Source organism: Rhinopithecus bieti, unplaced genomic scaffold (assembly GCF_001698545.2).
Source record: "Rhinopithecus bieti isolate Rb0 unplaced genomic scaffold, ASM169854v2 scaffold_35859, whole genome shotgun sequence".
Classification (NCBI taxonomy): domain Eukaryota; kingdom Metazoa; phylum Chordata; class Mammalia; order Primates; family Cercopithecidae; genus Rhinopithecus; species Rhinopithecus bieti.
In genome coordinates this window covers 379,942-388,639 of record NW_016814962.1, presented here as the reverse complement: position 1 = coordinate 388,639, position 8,698 = coordinate 379,942, and the positions used below count along the sequence as shown (strand labels likewise).

General features: G+C 52.5%; 2 protein-coding genes across 7 annotated transcripts in view; one reads left to right on the top strand and one right to left on the bottom strand.

The window, feature by feature from the left end:
• The window catches only part of BTBD6 (BTB domain containing 6), a 2,698-nt gene extending 2,501 nt beyond the window's left edge, over positions 1–197 (bottom strand). The window contains exon 1 of the mRNA XM_017852805.1: positions 186–197. Within this exon, the coding sequence (XP_017708294.1) occupies positions 186–197 (12 nt within the window). The remainder of the gene's footprint in view (positions 1–185) is intronic.
• Positions 1–8,698, top strand: part of BRF1 (BRF1 general transcription factor IIIB subunit) — an 80,320-nt gene that overhangs the window by 50,557 nt on the left and 21,065 nt on the right. For 4 of the 6 annotated variants that reach the window (XM_017852829.1, XM_017852827.1, XM_017852828.1 and 1 more), the window contains exons 6-7: positions 6,835–6,984; positions 8,129–8,222. In XM_017852829.1, the coding sequence (XP_017708318.1) occupies positions 6,835–6,984; positions 8,129–8,222 (244 nt within the window). Of the gene's footprint in view, positions 1–11; positions 1,265–5,858; positions 6,334–6,834; positions 6,985–8,128; positions 8,223–8,698 lie in introns of those variants that run through there. The other 2 variants (XM_017852831.1, XM_017852830.1) reach the window with 2 other exon arrangements.

The window sequence follows — 8,698 nt, the reverse complement described above, 5'->3', positions numbered from 1 at the left end:
CGCGTCACGCTGCGTCAGGGCCGCGCCCCGCGCGACGACGCTGCCGCGCGGCCCCGCCCCCAGGCCCGACAGCCTGGAAGCTGCTGGAGCTTCTACCGCTGCCCCGCAACCGGCGCGAGCCGCGCGCCGTGCAGAGGCCGCCGTGGGAGGCGGCTCCCGGCTCTGGCAGACGGCTGCCCCCAGACCCGCAGTGCCATGCGCAGGTGCTTGCGCCCGTTCTTTGGTTAGCGATCTTTCGGTTAGGAACGCAGGTGGACCTGCTTGTTGGCCGTTTGCATTCCGGAGTCTGTGCCTCTGGCCGAGGCTTGTCGGATGGTCGTTGGGCTTCCTCGTTGGTTCAGGTGCTTCGTGATTTAGCTTACTGCAGACGCCAGCAGCAAACGCTCGCGGAGAGCGCGGTCCACTCTGCTCTGAGGGCTTTCACAGGGGCAGGCGCTGCTATTTCCTCGCATTTTCCTCGAGGAAATGGGCGCAGAGAGGTTAGTCGCGTGCTGAAGGTCACACAGCGGTCGGGTGGGCAAGTCAGGATCTGGCTCCGGGCCTGCAGCCTTGGAGCTTGGGCCCCAGGGCGCGCCCTGCCTCTGTGGCTCTGCCTGTGGATCGCAGTCGCAGACTCGTTCCCTGTGGGGCCTCTAGCCTCCTAGCCTGGAGCTAATCCTGGGAGGTGCGTGGCAGTGGGCACTGGCTTTGCCGATGAGTAGGCCAGACTTCAGAGACTGCGTCACCTGGCCTGGGCTGCGCAGCCGGTGCACGCCAAGGTCGCGTGCAGACAAAGCTCCAGAGGCCTGGCTGTCAGGAGAGTTCCTCCCCAAGGACACACATGGAACCTTCTGGACCTCCAGGCTTCAGACTTTCAAAACTCCCATATACAGGAAAGCCCCCAGGACGCAGCCAGCAGCTCGGGTCATGGGTGCAGCCGTCACCACAGTCCTGGGCGAAACAGTGAATAGGAGCTCTGTGTCTCTGGTTGTTACAGTTGTAGTAAATGTTCCCTGGGAGAGTCCCCTTCGGAAGATATTTGCCGTATTTTCAACGAAGGACTCTCCAGGATTAATGAGCGACTACAAGTCAGGAAGGAAAAGGCTGACAACCCAGCTTTTTAAAAAAAACGGGCAATGGACGTGAACAGACTCTATGCAATGACCCAGAGTGCACACATCATTTCGCCCGGGAATGGGGCGCCCGAGCCCCCAGGCGGCTGAACTTGAGACTTGTCACGCCAGTGTTGGTGAGACACGGAGCAGCTGGAGGTCACCTGCTGCAGGTGAGCGTGTAACTCCGCCGGGCCAAGCCCTTTGGAAAGCCGTAGCGTATGCATGAGGGTCCAGAAAGTCCCAAGAGAAAGTGTGTGGATGCACCTACCAAGGACACACCCACAGAGGCCACAGCTGCGATTTCATAGTGTGGGACCCCACACTATGTGTGGCAAAGACACACTGGCTGCTGTGGCCGTGGTTTCTGTCCCAGCCATCTATTTCTGTAGGAAAAGGTAACGGGCATAAACAGTTTCCAGGAGAAATACAAATGGCCAGAGTGGAGACAGCCTGCATGTCCATCAGCAACAGAAAGGATCAATACGTTGTGGTGGGTCCATTTGGGGAACGCAGTGAGAAGGAATAACTTACAGCAACACACAAGACCTGGGCGACAGCTGCCTCGGGGCTAGGGGGTGCCAGGATCGAACTGCTGAGCCGCCAGAGGTAGTCAGTGTCTTGATCTGTGTGGTGGTGTTGAGTGTGTGAATAATAATTCTCATCCTTAGATGCCATCCTTTGCACTTTGATTTTTAAATATGTTAAACAGTGTAGGCCAGGCGTGTTGACTCACGCCTGTAATCCCAGCACTCTGGGAGGCCAAGGTGGGCGGATCACCTGAGGCCAGGAGACCAGCCTGGCCAACATGGTGGAACCCCATCTCTACTAAAAATATAAAAATTAACTGGGTGTGGTGGGCGTCTGTAATCCCAGCTACTTGGGAGGCCAAGGCAGGAGAATGGTTTGAACCAGGGAGTCGGAGGTCGCGGTGAACTGAGATCACACCACTGCACTCCAGCCTGGTTGACAGAGCAAGACTCTGTCAACCAGGCTGGTCTTAAACTCCTGGCCTCAAGTGATCCAACCGCCTGGGCCTCCCAAAGTGCTGGGATTACAGATGTGAGCCACCGCGCCCAGCCATCATTTTCTTCTTTGCTTGTGATAGTGGTCATCCTAATGGATATGAGGTAGTGTCATGTGATTTTGATTTGCTTGTCCCTGATAAATAATGATGTTGAGCATCTACTCGTGCTTGTTGGCCATTTGCATGCCATGTTTGGAGAAACGTCTGTTCAAGGGCTTTGCCTTTGTTTTTGAGACAGTCTCACTCTGTTGCCCAGGCTGTAGTGCAGTGGTGAGGGTGCACCGCAATGTCTGCCTTCCAGGTTCAAGCGATTCTCGTGCCTCAGCCTCCCAAAGAGCTGGGATTACAAAAGAGCAATTTGCCCATTTTTAATCAGTTTTGTTCCTGAGTTGTAGGAGTTTTTTGTATATTCAGGATGTTAACCCCTTATGAGATAGATGGTTTGCACATATTCTCTTCCGTTCCCTAGGAAATCATTTCTGTTAACGGATTCCTTTGCTGGGCAGAAACTTTTTAGTTTGAGGTTATCCAATTTGTCTATTTTTACTTTTGTTGCCCTTGTTCTTGGTGTCATGTTCGAGAAATCTTTGCCAAGACCAATGTCATAAAGTCTTTCCCTGTGTTTTCTTCTACGGGTTTTATAGTTTCAAGTCTGTGTTTGCGTCTTGAATCGGTTTTGAGTTAGTTTTTGTGTATGATGTAAGGTAAGGGTCTATCTTTATTTGCAAGTGGATATCCAGTTTTCCCAGCGCTGCTTATTGAAGAGACCATTCTTTCCCCATTGTGAAAGAAGTTCTTGTCACCCTTTTTGAAAGTCACCTGCCCGTCATTGTCATTTCTGACCCTGTTCTGTTCTGTCCTGTCCTGTTCTGTTTTGTTGGTCTGTAGGTCTGTAGGTCTGTCTTCATGTCAGCATGACCTACTGGCTGTTGGACTTTTTAATTCTTTTCTTTACAGTGGTAATTTATTTGCTTCTTTTTCTTTATTAGTTCCTTTGCCTACTTTAAATAATTGATTTTGTTAATTTTTAATTTTCTGTTATTTGACTTAGTTCATTAATTTCATTGCTTCCTTTATTTATTTATTTATTTATTTTTGAGATGGAATCTTGCTCGGTCGTCCAGGCTGGAGTGCAGTGGCGCCATCTCAGCTCATTGCAACCTCTGCCTCCCAGGTTCAAGCGATTCTCCTGTCTCAGTCTCCGAGTAGCTGGGATTACAGGCGCATGCCACCGCGTCCGGCTAATGTTTTTGTATTTTTTAGTAGTGATGGGGTTTCACTGTTGTCCAGGCTGGTTTCGAACTCCTGAGCTCAGGCAATCCACCTACCTCGGCCTCCCAAAGTGCTAGGATTACAGGCGTGAGCCATCGCGCCTGGCCTATTGCTTCCTTAAATATACAAAGCGCTGAAGTTAATAAAGTTATCTAAAGGATTGTACTTTAATTTCTAATAGCGTTTGGAGATGAGGGGACTACTTGTTTTTGCTCGTTTTTAGGTTGTTTTTTTTTTTTTTTTGTACTTGGGATCAAATGGCACATCCTGTGTGAAATGTATTGAGAGTTTCTTTGTTCTGTAATACCTGGTTATTTTCATAACTGTCCCACAGACACTGGAAAAGCATGATGACTCCATGGGGTACAGAATTTAGAACATCCTTGTCAGATTGAGCCTGTGGTGATGTGTGTTACGTCGTCCCTTCGTCTTTTCTTCCTAATCAGTCTGTCAGATTTCAGAGAACCACGTTAAAATCTCCCGTTATTGTGGTTTGGAAGGCTGTTTTCGTTGCTTTTCCTTCATTTAATTCTTCCTCTGTCACTGTGCGCCTGCACATTCCAGGCTGCTTCACGTAATTTCCTTTCCATTATGAAATGCTCATGCCTGTCCTGTGCCACTCTGCCACTCCGCGTTTGCCCACAGTGCCGCCGCTGCCCGGCGCCTCCGCTCCACCCTAGTCACTGACGGATTTGTCTTGAAAACACACTTTTTGCTTGTCTTTTTTGTTTTGAAACATGGTCTTAGTCACCTAGGCTAGAATGCAGTGGCACAGTCATGGCTCAATGCAGCCTTGACCTCCTGGACTCAAGCAGTCCTGCCACCTCGGCCTTCCAAGTAGCTAGGAATGTAGGTATGAGCCACTCTGTCTGGCTTGTCTTGAATTTTGTGTGTGTGTGTGTGTGTGTGTGTGTGTGTGTGTGTGTGTGTGTGTGTGATGGAGTCTCGCTTTGTCGCCCAGGCTGGAGTACAGCGGCACAATCTTGGCTCTTTGCAACCTCTACCTCCCGGGTTCAAGCAATTCTCCTGTCTCAGCCTCCTTAGTACCTGGGATGACTGCAGGGACATACCACCACGCCCAGCTAATTTTTGTGCTTTTAGTAGAGACGGGGTTTCACTGTATTGGCCAGGCTGGTCTTGAACTCCTGACCTCAGGTGATCCACCCTCCTCGGCCTCCCGAAGTGCTGGGATTACACGTGTGAGCCACCATGCCCAGCCGTCGATATGTTTTCCAGTGTCTTTGAACTGAGTTTTCTATTTCAAGAATTAATGAGCATCAAAGTCCCACCCCCATCTGTACATCTTTTTCTTTTTTTTTTTTTTCTGTTACCCAGGCCTGAGTACAGTGTGCCTCAGCCTCCTCAGTAGCTGGGACTAGACCACACCCACTATTTTTTTTTTTTTTTTTTGGAGGCAGAGTCTTGCTCTGTCACCCAGACTGGAGTGCAGTAGCATGATCTTGGCTCACTGTAACCTCCACCTCCCAGGTTCAAGCAATTCTGGAGTCTCAGCCTTTCAAGTATCTGGGACTATAGGTGCCCGCCACCACACCGGCTAATTTTTGTGTGTGTGTGTGTTGTATTTTAGTAGAGACAGGGTTTCACCATGTTGCCTAGGGTGGTCTGGAACTCCTAAGCTCAGGCAATCCACCTGCCTTGGCCTCCCAAAATTCTGGGATTACAGGTGTGAGCCATCACACCCAGCCTCACACCCACTAATTTTTTGTTTGTTTGTTTGTTTGTTTTTTGAGACGGAGTCTCACTCTGTCATCCAGGCTGGAGTACAATGGTGTGATCTTGGCTCACTGCAATCTCCGCCTCCTGGGTTCAAGCGATTCTCCTGCCTCATCCTCCCAAGTAGGTGGGCCCAGCTCATTTTTTATATTTTAGTTGAGACGGAGTTTCACCATGTTGCCCAGGGTGATCTTGATCTCCTGAGCTCAGGCCATCCACCTGCCTGAATCTCCCAATGTGCTGGGATCACAGGCGTGAGCCACAGCACCCAGCCCCGGCCAAATTTTTTAAAAAAATGTTTGTATAGACTTCGTCTCAATATTGCCCAGTCTATAAGCATATCTTCTTTTTTTGTTTTTTGTTTTTTTTGTTTTTTTTTTTTTTGAGACAGAGCTTTGCCCTTGTTGCCCAAGCTGGAGTGCAATGGTGCGATCTCAGCTCGCTGAAACCTCCACCTCCCTGGTTCAAGCGATTCTCCTGCCTCAGCCTCCTGAGTAGCTGGGACTAGAGGCATGTACCACCATGCCCTGCAAATTTTGTATTTTTAGTAAAGACGGGGTTTCTCCATGTTGGTCAGGCCGGTCTCAAACTCCCGACCTCAGGCGATCTGCCCGCCTTGGCCTCGCAAAGTGCTGGGGTTACAGGCGTGAGTCACCGCGCCCAGCTCATAACCGTATTTTTTATCATTCTTTTTATTTCTAGCTCCGATGATTTTATCTTACTGAAAATTATTTAAAATCTTAGCAATTATGTTATTTTAAATTATCTTGATTTTTTTCTCTGAATAATATCTGTTTTAGCAGCCAAATCACCAAAAATCCTTTGTTTTTATCTGTAGCTGTGGGTGCATGGTGGGTGCGTATGTTTATGGGGCACATGAGGTATTTGGATGCTGCCTGTAGTGTGTAACACTCACATCAGCGTAAATGCGGCATCTTTCACCTCAAGCATTTATCCTTCGTGTTACAGAAACGCTCAGCTGGAAAGGGGGGCCGCATCATGAGTATGAAGGGATGCAAGTCATAGGCACCTGAGTCTGGTGGGACACAGCAGGGCCCTGTGGAGTCACATCACAGCCTCGTGCGCAGCGTAGGGGAGCGCTGCTTGGGTCCATGCAGTCGATCAGGGCCCAGGCTGTGCAGCACCCGGCCTGTCCTGCTCCAGGCAACAAGAGCACGTCCCCCGCAGCACTGTGCCGTGCTGGCAGAGGTGCGCAGCACCAGACCTCAGTGTGCACACACAGCCCCAGTGGCACTGCCATGCTGGTAGGGATGCCAGAAGTGGGTCCTCCTCTCACCCATGAGTGTCAGCTGATGCGACTTGGGTGCCCAGCCCACGCCTGTCTTGCTCTAAGGGTCCTGGGACCATTGTTGGGGGTGGTGCTGTTAGCATGGTCTGGAGGGAAGGCTGCTGGGTGTGAGCCCCTCTGTGCCCTGAGCAGGGCAGCCATGCAGTAGGGGCATGCTGCCTGGCCCCAGCGTGTCTGCAGCAGGCTGGTTGGCAGCATGTGGCCAGTGGCTCTCCTGGGTTCAGTGCCATGACTGCTCCAGCTGAGGGTCAGAGAGGCTTTGTCCAGGGGAGGGGGACTGCTGGGGGGCCTGGGTTCCTGGAAAGACGCGTGCAGGTCACCCCACCCCTGGGCTGTCTGGGCCACCTGTGCACATGCTATGGCACATTGAGGTGGGCACTGAGGCGCTGTGTCTGCTGCAGACCCGTGCCTGTATATTCCGCGCTTTGCGCACCTACTGGAATTCGGGGAGAAGAACCACGAGGTGTCCATGACTGCCCTGAGGCTCCTACAGAGGATGAAGCGGGACTGGATGCACACAGGCCGGCGCCCCTCGGGCCTCTGCGGAGCAGGTACAGCGGGCCTTGCCCGTCTGGGGTTGCTGGCCTGGGTCCTGGCGTCACACTGTCCTGATGCCTGAGTGCTGGTGGGCTGCGCCACATGTTTGCAGAGCACTGAGAGCTGCCTCCAGCCTCCCGTGGCTGACGCTGGACTGGCCCACCGGGGTCCTCAGCCCTCCAGGACCTCCTGGCTGCCCCGTTGGCCTCTGTGTGTCCTGGCATAAGGGGCAGAACCCTCAGGGCAGAGTGGCCCTGACCCCAGGTTGCCTACTTCTGGGGTGCGGCTGCACAGCCATCCCTGCCCGTGGTCTTGTGGGGCCCGGCTCCTGACGCAGATAGTGGTGTGGCCTCTCTCGTCTGAGATGCTAGATTGTTGCTTATGAGGGTACCACAGGGCTGTCAGGCTATCCCCCACCCCCAGCTGGGCGGTTGTTCTAGTTGGACCTCTGTGGCCCCCCAGGTTCCAGCTGTCACTCAAACTCTCACTTTGCCTTTGGTGCTGGTGGGTGGATGTGGCCGTGGCCTGGTCAACTACCCCAACCCTGGAATTGGAGCCCCAGGTTGGCAGGGCCCTTGCTCCTCACCAGGGCCCTCACCCTCATGCCCACAGAGTCCACTCTTCCCAGCAGGCTAGGTGCCAGCGTCCCTGCACTCTGCTGACAGCAGAATTCAGTCCACCTGAGAAGCTGTTCCATCTGCACACATGATCTCCATGTTTGCTCTGGAGGTTCTGGGCCCACTGTAGCCTTGGTGAACCTGTGTCAGCTGCCAGCTGTGGCCTCGCCCCTTTCCCGCCTGGCCTGGCTCCACATCCTCAAAATCCCCAGCTCCCATCACAACTGTGTTTCCTGCACAGTCATCTTAAAGTTATTTTGTTTGCTTTGAGGGATTACGTGAAGCTCTCGGAAACCTTCATTTTAATTGTTCTTGTATTTGAAAATGGAATGGGATGCAGCCACCACCAACCATAAGATAGAGAGGGTCTCGTTGTTCAGGACGAGCCACGCCAAGTGAGGATCTCACTGCCCTGGCACAGACACATCTTCCCAGGTCATCATCTCCCTGACCGGGATCCGCAGTGTTGTCCTGGGCCACAGATACACTGTTGCCCTGGTTCCCAGCCGTGGTTGACGAGTCCCGTCTCGTTGCTTTCTAGCACTCCTAGTTGCAGCCAGAATGCATGACTTCAGGAGGACTGTGAAGGAGGTCATCAGTGTGGTCAAAGTGTGTGAGTCCACGCTGCGGAAGAGGTACGGAGCTCTCATTCATGGCATGGGCACCATGCAGACGCTTCGTCAGTCCAGCTCAGGCCTGCTTGCCGGAGCAGGCGCCACCTCCCAGGACCCTGCTGTACCCTGCCTGGCTGTTGGCCAGGACCTAGCCCAGCCCCCATCACACCACGGCTTGGACATGCTGGCAGGATGCCTTGCCTCCCTCCAGAGAGTTCCCTGCTAGTCCTTCTGGGGCCGGCCCTGTCCCGCGGAGGCATCCTCCTTCTCCGATCCTATTATTATTATTATTATTATTATTGTGTTTTTTTTTTTTTTTTTTTTGAGAGACAGCCTCGCTCTGTCGCCCAGGCTGGAGTGCAGTGGCGCGATCTTGGCTCACTGCAACCTCCGCCTTCCGGATACAAGAGATTCTCCTGCCTCAGCCTCACGAGTAGCTGGGATTACAGGCATGCACCACCATGCCCGGCTAACTTTTGTATTTTTTAGTAGAGACA